Source organism: Myripristis murdjan, chromosome 13 (assembly GCF_902150065.1).
Source record: "Myripristis murdjan chromosome 13, fMyrMur1.1, whole genome shotgun sequence".
NCBI lineage: Eukaryota > Metazoa > Chordata > Actinopteri > Holocentriformes > Holocentridae > Myripristis > Myripristis murdjan.
In genome coordinates, this window is record NC_043992.1 from 17191808 (window position 1) to 17217717 (window position 25910).

Sequence of the window (25910 nt, forward strand, 5' to 3'; positions counted from 1 at the left end):
AAAATCTTCTCACTTCTGCTATTATCGTGGTTGTCTCGGACTGGCTTGACAGCAACAAAAGGGCTGACCTACCTGTGTTGAACAGGAACAGCCGGTTTTCACTAGTTACTGCCCTTGAAAGGGTAGTAAAGCATTTGAATTGCATGTATCACAGCTACAGGAAAACTTGAGTACTTTTGTTTCCTTTTAATATTCTAGCAGCCACATGACCATCATCAACCAATTTTCACCTATAGTTGCGGCTTATTCTCTGGAAAAAAACAACTCTTATCATACAAAGTTTTATTATGATCATAATGGTGTGGATAGAAAACTATATTGCAAACAAGAATAGCAAAGAGAGAATCATGATGAAAACTCTGAAATTGTAACATTCTTTGCTTTTTATTACTATAGCCCATTTTATGCAGCATGGCGCATTTACACTGACAGCCCGAGTGCTGTCAGTGTGGTACTGTTGCTTTAGGTTTAGCAGATCAGTTTTGTAAAAAGATGAGACAGCCACACGGCTGGACGTTTGTCGCCGCCGTGTGGCGTTTCAGTGTCAAAACAAAACCGGACGCGAGTTGGCTCTTCCCAGTACAGCGACAGCATCTGTATATAACTTACATTCACTCTCTACAGCCTTTCCCTGTGGTTAGTCATAACCAGCTTATACCTTACCCTTACATTAGCCATAACCTTAACCCTAACCACCATTTACCAAACCTTAAGCAATAAACCAAAACGACCACCTAACCTGTAAAAAAAGGAAACGCAATATTTTATGTCCCTTCAGTGTTTCCATCCTCCACAAGTGCGTCAAGTCAGCGAGTGGATAATCAGAAAATACGCTTTCAAAATATAACACCAAAGTTAATAACTACTTATGCGAAAATAACAAATATCGAGCTGCACCGACTTACAAAATACGTATAACACACAGTAGAATCATGGTGTCATGTCAAGTATATCTGACAATAGATACAAAATCCGATATCAAGGCATATCAAGTTGTGTTCCTCGGTTAGGACTTGAATTTGAAACTAAAACCGGAAGTACTATTTGTTTGTTTGTAATGTGATCATGTTATTAACATTGGTCTACCCAGAGAGGGGAACATTTGTCAGCACGCTTTTACCCTTTTCTGCGTGTCCTAAAAACCGGGCACAGTGTTAACATTATGTTGTAACGGTAAAACAAGCAAAGTTTACGTAGGATAAAACCCGACAACCGATATTCCTGTCGGCGTGACGGTTTGCTTTTTTTTTTTTTTTTTTTTTAGCGCACGCTCGCACGTCGTTTTCACTTCTGTTTTGGTATGGACGTTTGCCAGAGCAAATGAGTGTTTGGGGACTATGAAAGGTCAGCCCTTTGTATACCGCTCCGTAGAGAGCGGTATACAAGCTAAGTTTGTGTCTAATAATACCTGAGTGACTGGCTGTCACCATGCGGAGCCAAACGACTTCCCCGCCGGTGACGGTGACTGTGCTGGCCGCCCTGTGGGTCAGTGTGGGTCGGTGCGGTACCGCTGGGTCTCCGTGGCCACGATGCGACAGCGGAAAGGTAGGAGTTCATTCCTGTCTCTGTACGTTACACAACGAATAGGCTATCCTAGGCGTATTGATTTGATTTGATTTATTTATTTATTTATTTTTTTTTGTCTCTGCTTACAGTTCTCTTTGGAGAAGGACCTGCCTCAGGACGCACTGTGGGACTGTCCTGGCTCAACTTGGCCGGTGTCCACTGAGGTAACCACGCACACTCCTAACTTAGTCCCGTTTAGTCATAATAACCCATCATCTTAAGCCCTTTGTTTGTTACAGCTCGTTCAGGTGCCACATTGCTGAGGTTTGCCACATAGACTAATACACAGAGACAGAGTACCAGGAAGTATAAACACTTACAGTAAAGATGCAAGATTCAAGACTTTTATTTGTCACATGCATGAATGTACAAGTACAGCAGCAGTGAAATGCAGTGGCAACAACTCCAGCACTGTAAAAGTAAAATAGATAAAAATAAAAATAAAATAGAAAGTATATCTATCTATCTATCTATCTATCTATCTATATATATACACACACTCCCATATACAATCCTATATACAATATACAATTATAGACATTAAGTGTAGACATTAAGTGTGCATATGGAAAGTACTTGGACATTCATTTAGCAAACTGTTTATATGAGTGGAAACTGTGTAGACACTGTCAGAATCATTCTGATGTGGTACATCCCACCCACCTGGTACATTAAGTAGGTTAAATACTCACAGATACAATACAAATACTCAAAACTGGTTGTAGTAACTATTTGTCGATTACTGCATCATTAGAAATAGGTTTGCTTTCAGTGGAGTTGGTTGATTCTCAAATCCATTGCACAAACGTCAGACCTTTTTATCCTTAAGACTGATTCACATCTAAATGTATGATTTATGTTTATAAAAATAGTAATGAAAAAAGCATGGAAAAAGCAGCCCATCTGAAATAAGAAAAAGAGCGACTTTAACTCAGCTCAGCGCTCAGCTATATTCCAGGGCTTTGTTAATAAGCATACTTGTATCTGCTCCTCTATCATTTGTGTGTGTGTGTGTGTGTGTGTGTGTAAATATCATCAGATAATGATGGTTGATATGATTTCTTTTTTAAAATTGCCCTACTTTCAAAAACCAAGCTGTCCATGTTCCTTTCTCCTCTATCTGCAGAGGAGTTCCAGTATCGACACGGTATATGATCCTGAGGTGAGTCAACACAAATGGTAAACACAAGTCTTTGTCTTCCGGCAGCTGCTATGTTGATGGACACTTCCCCCAGAACCTTTGACCCCTGCAGACACAGACGTGATATGGCTGTTTCCAAACATCAAAACAGAACAAGATAACCATGCATCTGCCACATCTGATTCCAAAGTTCACAAATTATTAATGAATGCTTCAGACTTCATAATGAGAGGTTTTACTCTTGATATAATATTAGAAGAAGTGTTGTCTGCATATTGACCTCAGCCACAGTGTTGGTTAACAAAAATATACAGGCAGATTGGTACACACTTTGTTTTTGTTGTAGTAGCAGTTCAAGTCAATACAACCACAACAAATAGGTCAAAACTGAGCATCCCCTACCTTCTTTTTTATCTTGTGGGTGTTTCATGTTTTGGTGTGTGGGTTTAACCTAGATGTAGAAGTGACGATGCCTGATTTGACCTTGTTTCTTTTCACCACAGCCAGCCCGACAGGTATGCATGGACAAACGAATCTCCTATAACCACACCATTCCCAACAGGTGAGGCTTTGTGCACAGAGATATGATACAGCAGGCCAACCAGAAGTTGGCCCACTGTAGTTCACTGGGTTGTCTAAGTTACACAAGTTAGGGGACTTAAAGGAACAGTTCATATAATAAAACATGATGGGATGATAAAACATGACTGGATGGTTATTGTTTTGTGGATTTCACAGTCCAGACTTAACAAAAAACATGAGATGGATGCTCTACATAATCTGCAGCCATCACTGGTAAATAGTTTTGTTGGGAACAATTTCTTGCCAGAGGACAGCAACAAACTATTGTTCACCCTGAATTCATGCTCCTTGGAGTCAGAGATACAGTTTATGTTTTTTTCTCTTTTAGGTGAATTGTTCCTTTCATTTAAACACACATGCATGCAAATACTGATATGTATACAACACCAGTCATCACAAATGACATGGCAATGCTTTTTTTGCGCTCATGTTCCCATGGTGCCTGTACTTTGTAACAATGCAGTAAAATAGTTGAAATATAATTTACGTTACGTGGGCTGTCAAGGGAGTTAATTTGTGTTTGTGTTTGTGTGTGTGTGTGTGTGTGTGTGTGTGTGTGTGTGTGTGTGTGTGTTGCAGCGGGGCATACAGACCAGTGAAGGCAGAGAGTGGAGAGTACCTGTACTGTCCTCCTCAACGATGGCTCAATAACCTGCATGTAAGCCACAATAGGGGATATTTTTTCATATTGTTTCTGCCTTTGTCTCCACACTGACCACAACATGTAGTGTTTTGGCACGTACAGTAAATGAGTAGGTGTTTTGATGGCAGTCGTGCTGAGAGTTTGACAGCTCCCACAGAGTGTTTTGAGCCAAAACAATGTGTTCATAGTCCTCCAGTTTGAATTGGAGAGTACAAACTCAAGACTTCCCATAGTCTGTTCTCTCCATATTGTTGCTGCCTACAACACTCAGGATCCTTTACTGGCAACCAATAATAACTCACTCCAGCACGCTGTTTCCTCATCGAGTCCTTGCACCTGGGAACAATTCAAATCAGCACCATCGTGACTAAAGGTTTTTTTTTTTTTTTGTGAACAAACAGATGTTGTCTAAGAGATTTTTTTTCTACTCCTGCAAGCCATTGCAAGGCAAAGAGCCCAGTGCATTCTGGTTGTTGTAGGTTTTCTACCTTTTGAGCAAAAGGGAATACTGCAGCCCCTTTTCTCTGTTATCTCTGGTCATGTAGCACCGATTTCTAAAATATTTCAGCATCTCTACTGCAGAAACAGATTGGTTTTATGGAAAGACCACCTTTCCAGTGGTGAAATACCCCTTTAACACAATCATCACAGTATGTGTTGTCGACTACTTTTCTCCACAGTTAGCTTAACTCTAGAGGATCCCAAATTGTTTACTCCTTTTGAACTTTCCATGGCTTAACATTAACAACATTTAGGTTGCTGAGGCACTCTGACTTTGCTGCTAAAATAATTGAAAGGTAATGCAATTTTACATCAAGGTTGTGGTGGGAGCCTGTTGATAATAATGGCCTCATGGGTGTTTGTTTCTCTGTGTGTGCATTTTCCAGCATGGAGCTACTGTATTGCTGTACCACCCCTGTGCTGCTCTGCGTGAGCGTCTCCTTCTGTCCGTCCTGGCCCGCTCTTGTCTGTCTGACTACATCCTTACCTTGCACCCAGAGCTCAAAAAACAGACGGTAAGACAAACTCTTTGACTCAGTGGTCAGTGCTGTGCAAGGCAGCTCAGCATTGCAGTTAAGCAAATGCATTTTCTGATCACCTGTTGAGAAGTTACTAGTTTTGATAACTTGTATTAGATGCCTTGACTGTGTTGAAAACTTGCTATTAGGTATCAGCTGGACACAACCAGGCCTATCAGGTATCTGTTAAATAATGTTGAAGCAGGTCAGACAGTTATACAGGCTACTCAGACACAAGCATTTTAGTCTAGTCAACTAGTCATAGTCAACTATTTTTTTGCCCTTTTACCATTTATTTGGTCCAGCCACAGTCCCCTTAAACAAAGAAAATGGAGCAGTTTTTCATCATGTATGTTTAGGGTCTTTCTTTTTTCAAGGGAGGCAACATCATTGCCAAGTTGGGTGTTGGTCAGTATGCTTGGTGCAAATGCACACTGGCTCTGGACATCTTGCACTTATTTATCCATCCATTTAATGACTTATTTATTTATTTATTTGTTTATTTCAAATGTGTGATTTTGTCAGACAGCCTGGTTGGGCTCCTGTTGTATGCAGCAGTGCAAGACTCCCTTACACTGAATTCTAAGAATGACACTGGCAACAAACGATTGGGATTTATTGTAGCTGCAGATATATGAAGAAAAAGGCATTGAAATGGAAGAGAAGACACTTTTTACAACATCAGTGCCCACTCATGTAGAGTAAATAAGAAAGAAGAAACACAACTATACTTCCTACACACTTGATAATTTACTGTGCAGTTTGAGTTGGAGGATTAAATCTCGTAAAATAGTATAAAATCCCAGCATGTTTGGATGAGGCTGCATAAGTATGCAATTACAAATTAAATGAAAGACATGTCATACAAAATTATTTCTCATTGTTTTCTTTGTAATAATGTCACTTCAAAATACATTTGTAATGACTGGAGCTAGAGCTTATTAAAAAAAAAAAATGGGATCATCTGTTTTGTAATTAAATTTACAGTGAATTGTTCTGGATGAATGGCTTCATCTTTTTGATTGACAGAATCAATATGTGATCCCTCATCTTAGTGTGTGACCCCCATATTTGTCTCATTTCCTTTTGTGAATAGTTGCTTAATTAGAAGGCAAGAATTTAGTTTGAACCGCTCTAGTTGGGAAAGATGATCAGCAGTCTTGTAGTCTGATCCACACATTAGAGACATGCTTTAATGCTGTGTCAGTCAATCCCAGTGTGTGAAACATGCATCTCAACTAGCTTTACATTAAGCTCAGTGAACCACTACAAAAGTAGCATTTGTGTGTGGTTACTCTGTAAAGCAAACCAAACAGATTAACCACTGGAAAAATCCTAATGCTAGGGATCTAAAAAGTAAACGATTAAAAGTAAGTGATTGTAAGCTTCAGCAGTAAGTTTTAATTACTTTTTAAGAACAGGCAATCTGTAATTAGTATACTGAGCATATTGAATTTGTGGAGTAATTTTCACCAACATGGCTTGGCCACATTCATCACAATATGCTTCCTGGACCATTTTTGCATTGCGGGAAGAGGGTGTTTGGTCTTTGCTCATAATATTGCATTTTAGCTAACACTTATTCACAGCAATTTAGTGGAACAGTAAACAACCTTAAAATCCTTGAAATACATTAAAGCAACTAATAGTAAGGAATGCACGGTTCAGATCTGTAGTACCCTGACAATGTTTTTGAGACCATTGAAGAATTCTGTATGAGAGAAGTTCTAGGAAGAGAAATAAAATCATAGCAAAGGTGAGAGACAAAGGGAATTTTTGAAAGCAATTACAAGTAGAAGAGAGGGATTGAGATTAGAAATGTGTGATTTTTCGCATGATATTTTAGCCCTACAGGATTATTGACTGTCCATCTTTGTTCAGCCGGTAGCCTTGGTATCCTGGGGTCGTACTTTGGAGCTGCCTACTGTGGCCACTTCAGACATCTGCAGCTGGCTGGAGACAACAACCACCACCGGAAGTAGGTATGGTGATGTGTGGCAGACCAGGAAGTATGACCTCTTGTTGACATGGCCAGCAGAGAAGCATCTGTCAAGAAAGCGAGAGCAGCAATACATGCACCTACAGACAACAGAGACAAAGGTACAGTTATTGGCTGGTGACTGTCCTGATTTTGTCGATGTAGATGGTGTTAATTATCACTATGTTGCATTGACTAGCTTTTATTCCAAACTCCCAGGAGTCTGTGAGGCAGTGCTGTGAGCAGACCCTCTTTCCACTCCTGGATGGAGGGATGGATGCAGAGTTACAGTCAAGGAAAAAGAGGAGAAGTATGATAAAAATGAAAGAGGAGAAGAAACGCAGACAGAGCCGAGCTGTCATCAGAGAAAACCAGGAGAACGCAGAGGATAAGGAGGAGAGAGAAAACACAGCAGCACATGGCCTCCCTCAGTTGACTAACCAGACCAGTGGAACCATTTTCAATATCACAGAGAAGATCCAGATTCACAGCAAAACATCTGAACCATCAGCAGAGCCTCTTCCAAGGACAAGGACTTCCTCTGAGGCCAGCCTCAGAGCAAACTCCCCTGGACCCAGGGATGCTCCTTTTTCTCCCGAGTCCGAGATCTCCAACAAGTCTGCATCTCTTTTAGTGTCTGGTGCATCGAAAGCTATGCTTACCCCTGCGCCTCGTGGATCCACGTCCTCTGAGCCTAAACTTAATGCTGAGCCTGAGAATCACAGCCTAACACCACCGGCAAAACCACTACAGTCCAATCCTGAACCTCCTGACCTCAAATACCCAAACTCCTTAGCTGGGAATGAAGTTATTCCAAATGGTGTGTCCAGTGAACACTCAGTTAGCACCAAGACTGAAACTCCACATTGGGTTCAGGGACAAGCAGCCCTTCCCCCTAGCAAAGAAAATGCTATAGAAGACAATACAGACATTACTGAACAGGGAGACAAAGTCTCAGCTAAATGCACCCCAACACAGAAGGACTTTGATAAGGACAACATAGCACACGACAAGATGAAGGATAATGAAGTAGTAGATGTAAAAGAGCGGGAGGTGGAGCATAATCAAACACAGAGTAACACACACATTCACAGCAAAACTAAAAAAACTGGCTTTGACTCTGCATCCCAAACCCAGTCCCTACCTGATCTTCTGCCCCAGAACAATCACAGACTCCCTCAGCCAGCCAGTTACCTGCCTAACACCCATGACTGTGGAGACTGTGACCCAGACGGCCACTGTGACTGCGCTGAGGCATCTGGAACACAGGACCGAGCTGGTGTGTTGAGCAGGGGGATGCCAAGGACCCCCAGGACAGATGAGGCGGTCTGGGCAGCGGCAGCACTGGGCTTCCTGCTGGTGCTCTTGGCACTGTCAGTGCTCCACACACGCTTGTACCGCCACTGGAGGACCACGCCCAGTCTCTACTGGCATGACCCACGGCAGGACTATGACAGCGTAGCAGGTAGGTGGCTGTTGGGATCGCACCATACTGCTGAACCACACATTTCACAGCAGGGCGGCCCAGTTGTTAGAAAGGTCTTTTTACAAGTTGTTGGCATGGGGCAAAGTCCCAGTGTTGGTACATATCCATTGTGCTGAAATATCCTTGGGCAAGACACTGGTTCCATAATGAACTAGGATTACTGTTTTATATCTGAACTCCCTGCAAGGGTCAAGCAGGAGCATCATCTTCTTACTGGTATAAATAAAATGTAACATTTTACTTGTAATAGTAATTGCTGCTCCAAATTTTGAGCTGCACCCTGTTCGTGGATTTTATTAAAGTACAAATTTATTCACGGCCCAAATTGCTGTTAAAGTTTAAAAAGCTTTACAGGCCCTCAAGTTTACAACAAACAAGACAGCCCCTCCCCATCATAGCAGGAAGGAAAAAAACTCCCCCAAAAACCAACATATAATAGAGAACAAGCACGACACTGCACAAAACCACAGCCTGTATTACATATGTGTCCACTAAATGTCTGTGAGTACATGAGACCCTTATACATCCCTCATCACATCAGCATCTTTAGTGGTAATCACAAATATGGATATGTGAGAATGTAGCAAATCCAGTAGTGTTGTCAGTGTAAAGTCTATAGTATATAAAGTGAACTCACAATTATTAGTTATATTCAGATTGGCAAGCCACAAAATGCTTGAGTAATGCTAAAAAAGGATCAAATTGACAGTTAACATGTGATAACTATTCCCTTACAGTTTTTATTAACACTCTCCTGTGAAGTAAGCAATCATGATGGAAAATATGTCCCAAACACATTTTAAAAAACCTTTCAAAGTACCATTTTACTCTCAATTCCCACTCACCCTCATGACTGAAATAGATTCAATGAGTAAATAGGTATCCCAGCTGGTAGTCCTAACATGGAGCATAACCAGTGTATTGTGAGTCCTTTTTTTATGACTAAGGCATTGGTTTTGGGATGTTTCTGTAATGAGTCCTTCTCTGAGACGAAGTGGCAGCATGTATCCATGAGCCTGTGGCCCCGGGTGTAAGTGAAATTCATTCATATACCACCATGTGGCTTTTTTGTGTCTTGTGTGCATACAGCAGTTAGGCTATACACTAATTTTGCACTTCAAGAAAAACTGATGCAGATCACATTCTTAGTAGTGCAGTTTGCACTTGAGTTAATACACTGATATTTCTCTGCAGTCTTTACAAGACATACACATGCTGCCTCAGTGTATATATTCTTAGTTTGTCTCATTAATGTGTTTGTGTTTCAGATGTGATCCGCAGGAGGCTGAAGATTGCGAAGACGAGGCGGAAGAGAGGCAGAAGACAAGAGTGTGTTCTCCTCCCCAGCTCCACCAGCTCAGATGAGGAGCAATGGAAACATCCCTAAGAACCTCTGTGAACAGGTCCAGGTCTTCATGCATGCAGAGGAAATTGAGAACAGACTTCTTATCTCAAAATACATCAGTACCATCTCATCTGTGAAACAGGGAGAACTGAGACCTGGACTGTGCAGTACAACTTCTTATTAGGACAGTGCTCTGTGTATTTTGTACAGTGTGTGCACGTCCATGTGGCATGTACTAGAACTCTTTCACCCGCTCCACTATTTACCTGACAGGACTGGACTGTGCCACCTTCTGCACAAGGGTAGGACACATAGCTGGATAACCTTAAGCTTAAATACCACAAAGCAGCTGCAGTATCAGTGATATCCTGTGGTCAAAATAATTTCTCATACACTGCCTTTGGATTGAGAAAATAGATATGTGCGCAATGAAGGTGATGTGGACAAAATTAGATAACAAAAAGGCTTGGCTGACAATCCAGTCCACTGCTGGAACAGAAGCAGTGATTTCATACCAAAGGCAGGTTGGAGTTAGACACTATCATTTTAATATTAACTGAATATTTCAAAGCCCTAGACCTGAAAAAAAAATAGACACAAAGTCACAAAACAAGCTAGTGTCTGTTGACTAGCTGCATCCTAGTGATTTAAGCCCACACAACCTTTAATTAGACAGTTCTGGTTTGGACCTTCAAGCCGTCTTCACATGGTACTTTTATCATAGTGCAAAAATATCTTCATTTACATTTGAAAAGAACACACAGCTCCTTTTCCATATTTGTCATTGGAACCACGGGGTAGCACTTTCAGGATGAATTCATATTTTCTTTTCTGCAACTTATCAAGTGCTGTGCAAGGGTGTCTGTGAAGATAGCTTTGCAGTCCAAAGAAAGGCCCTCAGGTTTAGTTCAGTGCAGTATAAATGTGTAAACCATTTTTGTTTTCTCTGCAATATGCAACATTTAAAACCCAATGTTGTGCACTACGCTTTTTTTTTTTTTTTTTTTTTAGTACCATCAATGCTGATTGTTAATTCTGACATGATGTCTCCATTTGTGGCCACACTTTCTACCCAAGGATTTTAAGTGTATTGCCTTATACATGTATTTTGTTTTATACTCATCTTGTTTTATAGCAATGGATTGTTTTTTACCTGTGAAGGTTTAGTGTGAGTAAGTTGCTGTTGTAAGCAACGTTGTGTTATGTATGTGTTGTCAAGGGACGGTACGAACATGAGAAATGCTCTGTTTTAGAGAAACTTTTGGATAGATTGTGTAGACAGGGATACTAGTAATGACATTAAATTACTTGACAGAGGTGTTGAGGAGCACATGCACTCTTTAAAATGATGTTGCCATGGAAATCAGTCCACACCCTGACATTGACATTCATGAGGCCGTGAAGCCCCTTTTGAGGTGAATTTGCTCTATAGGGATGCTGAAATTAGATGTCATACTTTGAACACTGGCAAATAGATCTTAATGATTACTCCTTTAAAAATTATACCAGTTTTTAGTGAATTCAATAATAGTGAAATCAAACTTACTCATTATGCTGAGGACCCCCTCAACGTCCCTTTATTGAACCGTAAAGGTCCCCAGCCCATACTTTGAAAACCACTGTTTTATATTGTCTGGCAAGACTGTCAGGGTCTGGATTGCTACCATTATGTACAGTATGTTCAAAAAGGTGATTGTTTTAAGTTTCAAACATGGCATGCTAATGATAAAAACATTGTACAGTCATGTGGTGCATAGATTTTCAAACACAACTACATCTTCAAGATTTGTGGTTGCCATACTGTAGATATTTACATGTCCTGACAGGCTGTCAGTGAGATTTGTAGACCTCAGTCAGAGAAATGATTAGGCTGTTGCTCCAGCAGCACCTGGACTGCGTCCAGCTGCACCTCGATCCATTGCTATGTCATGGAGTGTGATTACCGTGAATGACTGAACCAATAAAGCTCAATGAACAAGTGGTGTAAGAACTGCTGGAAGACAGCACGGTTAAACATTAAACACAAATGTACTGTACAAGAGTGAAAAAGTAGTGATAGATTTTGTGTGTGCTTAATTTGAAACTGGAAGTGGGGAGATTAAATTCTTGAACAGGCAGGTGTCAAGTTAAACAGGAAAAAAAACAACATTCTTAGTTAAGCTGTTTGGGCACCACAAGCTGCCAGAGCAGCTTCAATGTGCCTTGGCATAGGATAAAAGTGCTCACTCAGATTAACTTTGTGTTGATTTGCAGTGACATTTCCCTCTAAGGAGGCTAGTGAAGCCAGACTGTACCAGGAAAACGCTCCCCACAGCAGAAGGGTCATCAGACCCCCACCCACTTGTCCAGAACATGGTGACGGGTGACTCATCTGACCAAATCACTTGACAGCCATCTATATAAAATTATTTACCTAAAAAAAATTTCATAGATAGATAGATAGGAATAGATAAAGATATACACACACTTGCTTAGATATAGAAATCCCATTGTTAAATGTCAGCCCATAGCCCTCCATACAAAATACAAAACTTACAAATACAGAACTTCCACACTCGAGGTGTTGAATCTTTCTTCAGGCATTACACACATACAGACAAGCCAACACTGTCAGCACAATCTCTATACCACATCCATATACCACTGTAAGTAAACACAAACACAAAATACAGACAGACCCAGGACAATTAACTTGTTTTATTATTTTATTACAAATGTACAGCTTATGAGTTTCCATTACGATTGACCTTTTAAAGTCATTGTTTTCTCTACTTTATACAGTTTTTAACATCTTCTGTTAAAAGATAACTCTCCCGTCACCCATCTCCCAAAGTGTAGAGCTGTGAAGAAACACAGGGACAGCAACAGTACAGGCCACAGTGCACTGCCAACTGCTGGACATCAGGTGTGTGTTTGAATGTGAAAAGTGTTGTTTACTGGCTGCAAGTGTGTTTCATTAATGTTTTCATCACTCCATATGTACTTGTGGAAGGCTTGGTCCACTTGATGTGTGTGTGTGTGTGTGTGTGTGTGTGTCAGGCAATGGAAAAATGTGTGCGGCTTTCTGGGTGGATTGTTGGTGTGGAAATGCTGAACACAGACAGACAGGAGCATCTAACATTCACACTAGAGGCACCCTACGTAGTGTGCACTAAACCAGGGAAGGACTAGGCCTTGTGCATTTCAGCCCCTTCCCCTTCTCCTCCCCTCCCACTGATTGAGATGACTGTACTGCTGAGCCCAAGTGCGCTTCAGACCTTCCCTATGGCCCCATTCCAAATCAGACCCCAACGTCCTGCAACCCTGCACACCAAGACCTCTGAGTGGGCGAACAACATCATTTACAAGCTATGTCACCCACCTGGCGTTTCAATATAGTGCAACTGATACCACACCATGACAAAATGAGCCACACTTAGCCCACGCTGTTGTTCATGCTCTTTGCTTCATGTTCTGACAGGATCATTAACACATACATTGTAACCAGAGACTAGATTGGAAGGGGAGGTGCGGTGGCCGGGGGATACCACAGAATAACAGTACTCACAAAACCCATATCAAGGTATTCACAAGTGCATAGGGTATCAAGACCTAGGGGCTGACTGGAGATTAGGTAAATGGATCCCACAGCCTGAAGCACACTTTGGCAACAGACATAAATAACTTGCAAACATAATCCTAACATATAGCTTAATATAAAATATACCATGAAAATATACGTTCATATATATGGTTCTCGTCTAGAACTCGGGCGATGATTGAAGGGACAAGTCGTCAAAAGCTGTTCTACTGGCCCCGTGTGTGTGTGTGTGTGTGTGTGTGTGTGTGTGTGTGTGTGTGTGCTGTGTTTATGTGTGTTCTCTCAGCAGACAGTACAACATCACTGTATCTAAGCCAGTCAAACAGGAGATGAAGATGTGCAAAGGCATACATTATCACTAACGATGATGCATTTCAACAGTCTTCTGGACATGATTTGTTTTGACAGGGAACGGAGCAAACATCCAACCAATCCTTTGCTACAGGGACGTAACACCAGATGAATGACTGACAAACACTGACAGTCAGAGACCCTAGGTGATGGTTGGAAGGGAAAAAAAATAAAACATGAATAAAGTGGAGACAGAAGTGCTGTGGGTGTTTTGGCATGGATCTCTCAAAGTGTTTGGAGGTTAAGTTGTAACTGATCCTTGCTGAAGGCAGCAAAACAAGGAAAAAGGAACAGTCATATAGTTGCTGTTTGAAGGATGAGGACAGGGTTTCGCTTGAGGAAATTCAACACACAGACATGCTGTGCACTGAGAGCATGCATTGAGAGTCAACCAACGCAAGGAACAGCCAACCATTTCAGCCACAAAAACCTTGAGAAACCAGCCAAAGAATCACTGAAGACGGGTTAGAGGTCAATCTAAACTAGAACAGGAAGTCCTTGAGTTAGTCAGATCAGCTAACTGCTAGAAAGGACTCAGTACAGCCCATCTGCATCCTTGTTTACAGACATGGCCAAATTTGTTCGGCACAGTACAAGAAGTTTTTAAACCTACAGTAGGCTAAGTGCGGTATCTTGCTTGTAAAAAAACATCTTTGTTCCCGATGTTGTCTCCCATTGGCAGAGTTCAGAGACGGTGAGCTTGAAGTCACGACTTCTGTGGCCCGGATCTACGTAAAGCTAGCTGCAACATACCGGTATGCTATATCAGTCTAATATGTGGCTGAACATTTGACAACATGCATGCAACTAATGGTTGCTGTGTTGTTCAGGCCTGTTGTGTGAATGACATACTGTCTTAAAGCCAGAATGGGGTGGGGGGGGCTGATCCTCATACACAATCTGGACCAAATGGCGCACTTAATTTTATCATCTTGCTTGGCACAGCGAATGGATGTGGGTTTGATTCTGAGATGATTCCACTGGCTCTGTTAAATCAGGCAAGTTGCATGGTAAATCAAGTGCACAGAAAACAGTTGAGGAAACATGATCGTGCCGTCTGACCAAGGTCCTGTCATAGCGCACCAAGGGACTTTCAGTCTGACAGAAAATCAAAAAAAAAAATAATAATAATAAAATAAAATAAAAAATAACAATCCCCCCACTCCCTTTCCCCTTTGGCAACTGTTCAACCCCTTGGCCACAGGACATATCACAACATGACATGTACAAAACAAAAAAATATAAAAAAAACCAACTCAACTGTCACCCAGAGAAGAAAAGGAGTGCGTGAGAAGTGTTGAGGACCATTTCACAGGTTATATTTCTGTGTGTTTGTGTCTGTGCATGTGTTTCTACCCCAGTCAGAGGTTGAGCACGTACTCCCAGCTGTCTCCCTATTCCACTGAATGAGAATCATATTTGAGACACTGAAATAAACATACATAAACAGTTAAATCATGATGACAGTCAGTAAAAATATCAATACAAAAAAAAACAATAGGCATGATAAACAATAATAACAAATCACAATTATTCCAGTGTAAGTGTTTTGTTTTCTTAAGTCAGTAATTTATGTCCTCAGAGGTGCAGACCAGATCGATCCGCATTTTCACAAGAACAAAAATACAAAGAAAAAGAAGAGAAGGAAAGGAAAGGAAAACATGCCAAGTCATGCTGTGTACCACCAATTCGAGGTGAGGCATATTGGAGGGGGTCTGGAGAACCACAGACTGGTGGGAAAGAAGTGGGACCCTCTGCTAAGGCTGACCCAGGAGCAAGCATCTGAGAGCCAGGTTGGGCTTGGGGCGGGACACCCTGAAGACCCCTCTCCCCACCGCCAGCTCATCCTGTCTGGAGCGGGATAGAAGACAGCAGGGCCTTGTTTTCTGTAGATGTGGATGGAGAGAGAGAGAGAGAGAGGGAGAGAGAGAGAGGGAGGCATAGGGACGTGCTGGAGAGGAGAGGAGGAACATCCCGACTCCACTCTGGGAAAAGGGAACGAAGGGAGGGACGGACGGAGATGATGTGGTGTATATCAAGGTTTCACCAATCTAATTCCCTATACCTCTCTCACAGGATACACTTCCACCCTCACTAGTAAAGATGAGTGGAGAGAGGGAGGGACGGCAAGTGTGAGGTGAGAATAAACAGAGCAGAGATATCTTGGGACACGTTCTCTGTACATCACCACCATTGCATATCACAGTTAAAGCGGTTATTATACATCACTGATTCCAACACAGTTTATTTTGGGATGTGGCAGGCTGTAATTCTGATGCTGGATCCTACCACTTGTCTTTTCCTACTTTTGTTCGACAAAGTACTTGAGAGATCACGTTTACCCCTCCCCCTTGTGTGGAATTCTTCCTTTTCCTACACATTTGTCTCTGTAGTGTTAATATCTAAACTATTAATTCTCCCTCTTACTTTCCTCTGCCTGTTTTCTTGGCATTCCCATACCCTCTCTCTGTTTTGTTCTGTCCCTCCATTCATTTTCCTTTCCTCCACTCCACATCATTTTCTCAGTCGCACTCCCACTCCCTTCCTTGCATCTGCATCTGTGATCATTTGTTCTTTCTCTTCCTCTCCTAGTAGCCCCCCCCTTGCCAGTCCATGCAGTGATCCTTGTCCTCACTCTCCCATGTCTCTCTCCATCCATCCATCCATCATCCGATCCATCCTTCCATCCATGGGTCACTGTTTCTTCTCACGAGTGGTGATGGTGACCAGTTGCTTGGCGGCCTTGGCGATGTCATAGGCGCACTGGATGACCTGCTGGGTGAGGAGCTGGTAGTCCACGGCAGGGGCCCCGGGCTCCGAGGGCGAGGCCTTGCGGCACTCAACTTGCAACCGTGAAGCGCTGGAGGCCAGCAGGCGCAGTGAGCAGTGGACTGCATCTAATGCCGGACGCTAGGGGGAGATGAAGAAGAGTCAAGACTCACCTCACATGTAAAGGCTGAAGATGAAAGGAGAAAGGAAGGCAAGGAAGGGTGACAGTGAGAAAAAAACATAGAAAGACATGGAGAAGCAGCAGGTAGGACAGGGAACTTACTTTGGGGAAGAGCGAGGCCATCTCAGTGACAGCAGAGTGGATCTTCTCAGAACATGGAACGAAACTGAAGAGGAGAGGACATGATGGTGTTACATAGAGCCACTGACTGATGCTCTCGACTGGCTGGGTACTTTACTCCAAACTGTTTTTGTACGACAAGGACAGACTTTTGACACCCCTAACTCTGGCAATGTCTACTACTGAAGTAAACAGAAACACTGAAAACATCATCTATTGAACTACTACGTCTTAAAGGACAACACTGGTCCTATTTAACCTTTTCATCAACAATTATGTGACCCATTCACATTTAAAAATGTGAAAATCCGCTGGCTGAAACTTGTTGCTACATGTTATTCCATCTCGTGAATACTGAGTCATCAGCTATAATTACTGTCTGTATTCATTATAATCACTTAAAATCTATACATATCAAACCAAATCTGGTCAGTAATTAAAGCCTGAAGAGGTTTTTTTTGGTCCACTTGTTAACTCAAGTCCTTAGCTGGAGCTAGCTGCTCAGTTTAGATGTATGCCAGGCTGAATAGTGAGCGCAGCAGTTTCTAGTTTATGTATAAAAAGCACGTTTCCGTGCTTGGTGATGAAACTTTCAGGTAATCATTGACCTCTACTATACTTGGGTTCTGCTGCTGCCAAGGAGAATTTGAATTTGAGTAGAAAAAACTGTTCCTTTCAAGAGCCCAAATTTTAATAGGTTTATACAGTACATGCCAGTAAAGTATTTGTAAGATGGAATTACCTGTGTAACAACTTTTAAGTCTCACAGAGTTTTTCACATTTTTTTTTTAAAACATGAATGGGAGTGAATTGCAGTAAGTTAACCTTGACTTCTAAGCTACCAAAGCATATTCTGTACACACGTATCCAAACGATATTTGTGACAGATACAATCATGACTATAGACAAGAAGTGAAAATAGGACCAGTATCATCTTTTAATGTGAGTGAGCATCATTTATGTAAACAGTGATGTGACTAAGGCAACCACTAATCCACAGATCTCTGTGTAGGCACGATAAAGAACATGCGTAGGTGTCTGTAGCTGGTTAGTGTGTGGGACACTAACCATGCTTAGACCAGCTGGTGCATTATACTCAAATGTTCATTTAAAGAATTGGGCTGCAGCATTTACTCAAAGACAGACAAAATGTTTTCCGCATGCATGCACCTTCACTGGTGTCTTGCGTTCATGTCTCCCCTCTTACCTGTCGTGTTTGAACTCCTGTGCAGCCCTCAGGAGCTCCTGGATATTTTTGGTCACCTGCTCCGTTTTCAGTATGACGTCCTCTGTGCAGGGCAAGGTGGGGTCCGGCTCCCCCGCCTCGCTACCTCCACCTCCTCCCTCCTCAGACTCCCCGCGGCCTTCTTCCTCGCTGCTGCGGCCCATACTGATGAGAAACAAATGCAAATGCACTTTAATTAACACCTTATACCAACAAGGAGAGGTGACAGTCACTGAGGACATTTAGTGGGCTGAGGCTGAAGATAGACAGTAGCGCCTCAACACTGTCTTTAAGTGGTGAGAGCCTTAAGAGACTGTCTAGCTCCCCATCTGCTCTGCAATTCTCATTAAAAACTGTTAGTGAAGATCAGCCAGTTCCTCATCCGTGTGGACCTTGAGCCGAGTTTAGAGTACAGCATGGTCTCACAGTGAGTAATATTCTGGGATGTGGCCTGGAAAGTACAACAAAAGCAGGAAACATGCCTAATTTAAGTCTTTGACAACCATTTTTAGAACAGGTGGAAGCTTGATTCATGACTTCAAAAATACAGATCATTCTACTCTCAGTAATGTAAATATTTATTTGTCTGGTAACCTTAATTATATCCCATGATTACTTTCACTTTCAAGTCCAGCTGGCATTTTGTAAGAATACAAATCCATTTTTCCCAGCTGGTGGATATCTCATTTTTGAATCTCATTCTAAAATTTAAGATGCAGAGAAGCTGATAAGCCCTGCTATAGGAATTAGAGGATGTGCTTTACAAAAGGAGCTTCCTGAAATTAATTAAAACAAATTATAACAAATGCATCCTTATGTGTCCAGTAATGAGTCAGATCGCAATGAGTCTGACCTTAGTGAGACGTCGTATGTCTGCGTGTTGTCGTAGTCGCTATCCGTGCCACTGCCGTGCTTCTCTGCTTTAGGAACCTGCGGACACACAACATCATTACACTCATCATCCATCACACCAAACTCCAGTGAGCTTAATGGAAAGAACACAGCATCAACACTGACAAGAGTTGGAGCAATTATTCTGATTAGGGACAACAAATAGCATATATTGTTTAATGGCATTCTTTACTCAGTCTCTCACAGGATCTTTTGACTGAAAATGCAGAATGCTGCTGTTCCTTTTACTTAAAATTGATGAAAAAAATCTTTGTGATGTTTTAAGTTTTATTCTATATTGACAGTTGAGTGTATTCTTGCAAACAAGTATTGTGTTACTGCATTTTACTGTGTTTTTCCTAAATTTGTAGACTGGTATTTTTTAAACTGAGTGTGTGTGTGTGTGTGTGTGTGATTTCATAAAAGTCTGGGATTAGGTCAAAATTGCAAGCCCTTGCAGCATTTATGGCTCACTGTTTTGGCAATACAATACGATCCCATAGTCTCAATTTCCTGGAGGGACTGAATATTGAATCATCACTAAATGAATCCTTAGTTGACGTGAAACTATGAGCTCACCATGTATCTGCCCATCTCTGCAGATCCAGACAGATGCTGCCCCCCATAAGGTGCTGGGCCTCCAGGACCACCCTTCCTCACCTGGAAAGGGATAGTGGGATAGATAGAGGGAGAGAGGTAACAGGAGGAAAAGATGGAGGAACAGTGAGAAAGAGCGAGATCAAAAGAACGAGATGGAAGGAGAAACAGAGGGAAAGAGGTTTTTGCAGAGGGCAAGAAGACAAGATGAATGACCCAATGAGAGTAGTACTAGATCAACTCCGCAGTTTACCCATCATCCCAGAGACTACATGCCTCTACAGCAATCTAACACTGAAAGTCAAACAACATTCTTAACTAAACCAACTGGTGCTATACAACTAAACATCACACAAATCCATCTCCAAAGAAATGCTTACACGCATACAGTGTTGTTGATCTCCAATACTAGAGTGCATTGTCAACAAAAAAAAAAATAGAAGCATATAGTCAGAGAATCCAACGTTTGAGGATGAAATGGCAAACATAACGCAATGCCCAATGACAGACAGACAGACAGACGACAGAATGCTTACATCCAGTGGATGCACGGCTGCACTGCAGTGAGCAAGGGACAGACAGGTGAAAAGAGACACAGACAGACAGAAAGAACAGACAAACAGGTGAATTGTTGTGGAAGGAAATGGTGAATTGGACAGCGCCCTCTATCTTCTATGGGGGTGTCCATAGAGAGGCTGATAGCAGTGGCGAGTGAAAGTAGCTTTGCATCTCATGATGGCTGTAAAACATCATGGGAGTCAGGAGCAAATTTGTATGCATTTTCTGCTGGTTTATGAGTACGCAGAATGACAAAATCAACATGTCACCAGCTGCTGAACGCTATAACTAGGGCTGTGCTAATCATGAAATTGTGTATGATAACTGATGTCTCTCAAATAATCCCAAATAACAAGATTTCATTATTCCCTCAAGGAGAGTTTAGTGATGAGTGGAGTACCTGAAATAAATGAAAATCTTAAAATCTTGGAAATAATGTGTTGATTGGTAAAGTCGTACATGGCTTTGCGATGAAATGTATGTGTACGTAGGGTGCTGGTGGCAAATAAATTAATAAATACATACATGCATACATACATACATACAGTACAGGCCAAAAGTTTGGACACACCTCATTCAATGCGTTTTCTTTATTTTCATGATTATTTACATTGTAGATTCTCACTGAAGGAATCAAAACTATGAATGAACACATGTGGAGTTATGTACTTAACAAAAAAAGGTGAAATAACTGAAAACATGTTTTATATTCTAGTTTCTTCAAAATAGCCACCCTTTGCTCTGATTACTGCTTTGCACACTCTTGGCATTCTCTCGATGAGCTTCAAGAGGTAGTCACCTGAAATGGTTTTCACTTCACAGGTGTGCCTTATCAGGGTTAATTAGTGGAATTTCTTGCTTTATCAATGGAGTTGGGACCATCAGTTGTGTTGTGCAGAAGTCAGGTTACTACACAGCCGACAGCCCTATTGGACAACTGTTAAAATTCATATTATGGCAAGAACCAATCAGCTAACTAAAGAAAAACGAGTGGCCATCATTACTTTAAGAAATGAAGGTCAGTCAGTCCGGAAAATTGCAAAAACTTTAAATGTGTCCCCAAGTGGAGTCGCAAAAACCATCAAGCGCTACAATGAAACTGGCACACATGACGACCGACCCAGGAAAGGAAGACCAAGAGTCACCTCTGCTTCTGAGGACAAGTTCATCTGAGTCACTAGACTCAGAAATCGCAAGTTAACAGCAGCTCAGATCAGAGACCAGATAAATGCCACACAGAGTTCTAGCAGCAGACCCATCTCTAGAACAACTGTTAAGAGGAGACTGCGCCAATCAGGCCTTCATGGTCAAATAGCTGCTGGGAAACCACTACTAAGGAGAGGCAACAAGCAGAAGAGATTTGTTTGGGCCAAGAAACACAAGGAATGGACATTAGACCAGTGGAAATCTGTGCTTTGGTCTGATGAGTCCAAATTTGAGATCTTTGGTTCCAACCGCCATGTCTTTGTGAGACGCAGAAAAGGTGAACGGATGGATTCCACATGCCTGGTTCCCACTGTGAAGCATGGAGGAGGAGGTGTGATGGTGTGGGGGTGTTTTGCTGGTGACACTGTTGGGGATTTATTCAAAATTGAAGGCACACTGAACCAGCATGGCTACCACAGCATCCTGCAGCGACATGCCATCCCATCCGGTTTGCGTTTAGTTGGACCATCATTTATTTTTCAACAGGACAATGACCCCAAACACACCTCCAGGCTGTGTAAGGGCTATTTGACCAAGAAGGAGAGTGATGGAGTGCTGCGGCAGATGACCTGGCCTCCACAGTCACCGGACCTGAACCCAATCCAGATGGTTTGGGGTGAGCTGGACCGCAGAGTGAAGGCAAAGGGGCCAACAAGTGCTAAACACCTCTGGGAACTCCTTCAAGACTGTTGAAAAAACATTTCAAGTGACTACCTCTTGAAGCTCATCGAGAGAATGCCAAGAGTGTGCAAAGCAGTAATCAGAGCAAAGGGTGGCTATTTTGAAGAAACTAGAATATAAAACATGTTTTCAGTTATTTCACCTTTTTTTGTTAAGTACATAACTCCACGTGTTCATTCATAGTTTTGATTCCTTCAGTGAGAATCTACAATGTAAATCATCATGAAAATAAAGAAAACGCATTGAATGAGAAGGTGTGTCCAAACTTTTGGCCTGTACTGTATAGAAAATAACCCTGCCAAATCAGTCTCTGCAATTAATTGGACAATATATAGCTGGGTACAAAAGTCTGAATCTACAACTATGAACTCTTGTGTCATCATTTATCAAAAAACTGAATTACATAGCTTTTTACTGATGCCAACAAAAAATATGTACATGTTAGGTAGTCTTTTCATTCCTCAGTATTTGGTAAGGCCCCTGTTTGATTTAATCACAGCATGCACTCTACCTAACATTCATTCTAGAGTTTTATGCACTCTTTTACAGCATCACACAGAGAGTGCCTTGTGATGTTAGAGTATGTTTCACCTTTTCTGAAAAGGTGATGGTGGAGCAAAAGCCATGCAACAGCACCCTTTCATTTGTCTTAGACTTTGAATAAACCTGGCATACAACATGTTTAGGTCATTGATCAGCTAAAAATTAACAACCTTAACCCTAACCCATAGGGGAGAATAGAGTGCTGCTACAGTGTTACTCTTTCATTAGCATATAGTTAGCAAGTCACCAACTCCAGCAAAGGTGAAACATTTCCACACCTGAATGTTTCCATGTTTCCTGAATGTTTTTCTGTAAATTTTATGTACTGATGTATTTGCTTCTCATGAAGTCATCTCTTGACAAGCTCTCTGTGATTACAAAAGTAAATATTAAACTCACTCATCTGTAGAAGATTGTGTTCCAGTCTGCAACAGTGAAATTTTGGTACTGTCTGGCCCGTCCCACGCATTTAGGGTTACTCTGTCGTCAAAGAAGTGGTTTGGACACTGCTACTCTACCATTAAGGCCGCTGTCTGTCTTTTGACTATATTTTTCTCACAAGAACTGGATGTTCTTTGTTCAGCTGGTTTTGTATCTTGGATGCAGATTCTGTTCTGTGATGTTATATTAATAAACTGGTCATCAGATGATGTGATCATGAAGGAAAAAGGCATGCAGTTCTTAGTAGTGGACTCAGACTTTGGGACCAACTGTATAACTACTACTACTGCATAACTACTGTACTAGAAAAAAAAAAATGCAGACATGGCTTTTAGTTGATTACATGACATAATACAAACACATCCCCAAAAGCACTTGACTGGGTCAAACACCATATTTTTCACTAATTATTATGCAATTTTCTTAATTTTAAACATGAATATAGGTATAATGAGCTCAGTACATCAAATCCTTAAAAAAAGCACTTTCAGGTGCACACTTGTATTTTCTGCTCTCCGCTTATTCCTCCGTGCAGTCAAAAGCTACAAACTATTGCAGGACTTCTCTGAAATGCTTCCTCAGCATGGATTGTCTAAAAATGTCTACTGACACCTTTATGAACAGCTGTGGTTGATAGCCATCTTATAACCGATATATTACACAGAAATACAGAAAAGTAATGAATGCTTCCATTCCTTTCCATTCACAGACATATCTTTGCCTTATCATATTATTGTTCACAATTTATATAAGCATATGTATTTTGATGGCACAAGAACCCTCTCCTGAATAGATTAAGACTTTTTAAAGGCAACATGATCTCCAAGTATTCAAAAAATGTGAAAAGGCACCACATCCCAAACTGTCAAGTCAAGGAGGACAAAATACTCATATTTCACTTGTTTATTAGCAAACATCACATTAGAAAACACTTAAGCATGTCAGCTTTTGCCCTTCTTGACTGAACAATTTGGGATGTGCTACCTTTTCAGCTTTTGGAATATTGGGTTTTGGGTTTAGGACTGAAAATAATTTAATTGAAGTGCAACCTTCTCTTCCAACCATGATAGAAGTGATTGAGTGGGTGACAGGATATAAATTACTAAAGAGGAGGAAATATTCCGAAGTTTAAAACAAAAATAATAGTTGCAGTCATACGAAACAACTGCTGTTAGCTCCTGTAATTTTTAGTACTTATTCATTCATTTATTGCAGCAGCCCTAGCCATAACAGGTTGTTGAGTCCTGTGCTCTCACCACTTTGCCAGGTAAGCGACCACCGGATGGATATTCTTTTCCATCCAAGTTATCTGGTAAAATAGTGAAAGTTGGTGGTGAATTTGGGAATTTACCAGCCACTGTAGCCTGGAGAGAAATTTCATTCGCTTTGTGGGTGTATGTGCGTGTGTGTGTGTGTGTATGTGTGTGTGTGTGTGTGTGTGTACGTGCATGTGTGTGCGTGTGTGATTAAAGCAGTTCCCAGATTAAGCAGCAGTCCAGCAACAGGACAGCACAGAAGAGCTAGCTGTAGGTCAAAAAGATTGAAAAATTTGAAAGGTCAGGGGGTGCAGAGCAGGCTGGAGAGCAGTGCATCAGAAGCATAACCAGGCAACAGATCAGACAAGACAATACCTACTTTCCATCTTTCTCTCTTCAGTCACACTCATGCAAGTTCCCTCTTAACTGCCCTTAAAGAACAGAATGGAATCTATTGCTCCTTTTCCACCAAAATGTTCCAGAGCCAAAGTTCCTGGGTCTTGCTCTTGGAAGAAGGTTTTGGGGCAAAATGAGCTCCTTAAGCTGTTGTGCTTTCCACGTAACAGCAAACTTCATGTAAATAAGTAGGCGTCTAATCATTCGGGGCACAACTGACAACAGAAAAACAGGAAATATCGAAGACATTGTGAGGTTCATGATTCTTTACTACTATTTTACAGTTTTATTTTGCAGTTGCCTGATTCTGATTAAAAAAAAAAAAAAAAAAAAAAAAAAAACAAGGACCTTGTAGCATACTAGCTCAGTTGCAGGGACTGTTTTGGAGCCCAGGAACTCAACCCCCAGGCAAAGAGAGGGCCTGGTTCAAAAGGGTTCCTGTTCTCTGGAGAGAGTTTCTGTGGTTCTTACACTTCTAAGTGGGGCTCATGCACAACTGGACAGCTCAAAGAGAAGGATGTGGAACCGAGATGCAGGGAGACAGAGTCAAAGGGAAAGAGATAGATAAGGATCGGATTACCACCCATAAATCAGGTCACAGAGAGCCAATTAGGGCCACCAAAAAGGACGGTGGGAGGTTGAGAGGGTGGGGGCGTTCTAACTTACGCTGGGTGTGTTGAGGGGCTGCAGGCGGGCTGTCAGGGAGTCCAGGGCTGGGGGGCCGTGGGCCTTGGGGCCAGGGGCTGCCCCAGGCTCGTACATGGAGAAAGCCTGGCGGTCCCTCCGGTGGGGATGGGAGTGGGGGGCCACCGTGGAGGGCATTGAGAGCCCCGGGGGATCCCCACCTGGCCCGAACCCACCCAGAATTCCTCCTCCTATTCCTCCTCTCATACCCCCCACTGGCCAATGGCCTCCACCCCCTCCTCCTCCACCGGGGCCCCCTACCCCGTGGCCAGCCACCCCCCCAGCCTGCTGGCCCCCCCGCAGTGCACTGTTCTCCGTCTGCATCCGTGTGATCTACAGGAGAGGAGGGAGGGGACCAGGGAGGGATGAGAGGATGGAGGGATGGAGGGAGGGACATGGGGAAGTTGAAGGGGAGGGAGGGAGGTGTCAACTGAATGGTCAAAGACAAGCATCCACAAACACAGGTACATGTAAGAGGAGGGGACTTCATTCAAATATTCAGGGCTTCACATATTACTTGTATTGGGGAGGAGGGGAATGTGCAGTTAAGAAACTCCAATGGGTCACATGCTGAGTTAGGGCTCAGGTCTTGGGGAAGGGTTGGGAGGCTACATACATACCTAGTTTGCTAGGGAGGGTCAATAAGAAAATATTAGCGGGGTAGTTCACCT

At 42.1% G+C, this 25910-nt stretch overlaps 2 protein-coding genes across 3 annotated transcripts in view; one reads left to right on the plus strand and one right to left on the minus strand.

The window, feature by feature from the left end:
- The first annotated feature begins 1091 nt into the window (after positions 1 to 1091).
- On the plus strand, positions 1092 to 11738 carry tp53i13 (tumor protein p53 inducible protein 13). Its single transcript, XM_030067534.1, has 9 exons — positions 1092 to 1545; positions 1656 to 1730; positions 2693 to 2728; positions 3211 to 3269; positions 3869 to 3947; positions 4820 to 4948; positions 6833 to 7051; positions 7149 to 8394; positions 9684 to 11738. The coding sequence occupies exons 1-9, from the start codon at positions 1429 to 1431 to the stop codon at positions 9800 to 9802; spliced, it is 2079 nt and encodes a 692-aa protein (XP_029923394.1). The 5' UTR covers positions 1092 to 1428; the 3' UTR covers positions 9803 to 11738.
- Positions 11739 to 12442: 704 nt separating this feature from the next.
- Positions 12443 to 25910, minus strand: part of git1 (G protein-coupled receptor kinase interacting ArfGAP 1) — a 35123-nt gene continuing 21655 nt past the window's right edge. For both annotated transcript variants that reach the window (XM_030067533.1, XM_030067532.1), the window contains 6 exons: positions 25222 to 25572; positions 19457 to 19537; positions 18840 to 18916; positions 17969 to 18151; positions 16744 to 16807; positions 12443 to 16601 (listed from right to left, as the gene is read on the minus strand). In XM_030067533.1, the coding sequence (XP_029923393.1) occupies positions 16386 to 16601; positions 16744 to 16807; positions 17969 to 18151; positions 18840 to 18916; positions 19457 to 19537; positions 25222 to 25572 (972 nt within the window). In that variant the 3' untranslated portion in view covers positions 12443 to 16385. The remainder of the gene's footprint in view (positions 16602 to 16743; positions 16808 to 17968; positions 18152 to 18839; positions 18917 to 19456; positions 19538 to 25221; positions 25573 to 25910) is intronic.

Coding starts and splice junctions, on each gene's coding strand:
- tp53i13 (XM_030067534.1), top strand. CDS start 1,429: ATGCGGAGCCAAACGACTTCCCCGCCGGTGACGGTGACTGTGCTGGCC. Junction 1,546..1,655: donor CACGATGCGACAGCGGAAAG/GTAGGAGTTCAT, acceptor CTCTGCTTACAG/TTCTCTTTGGAGAAGGACCT. Junction 3,948..4,819: donor GATGGCTCAATAACCTGCAT/GTAAGCCACAAT, acceptor TGCATTTTCCAG/CATGGAGCTACTGTATTGCT.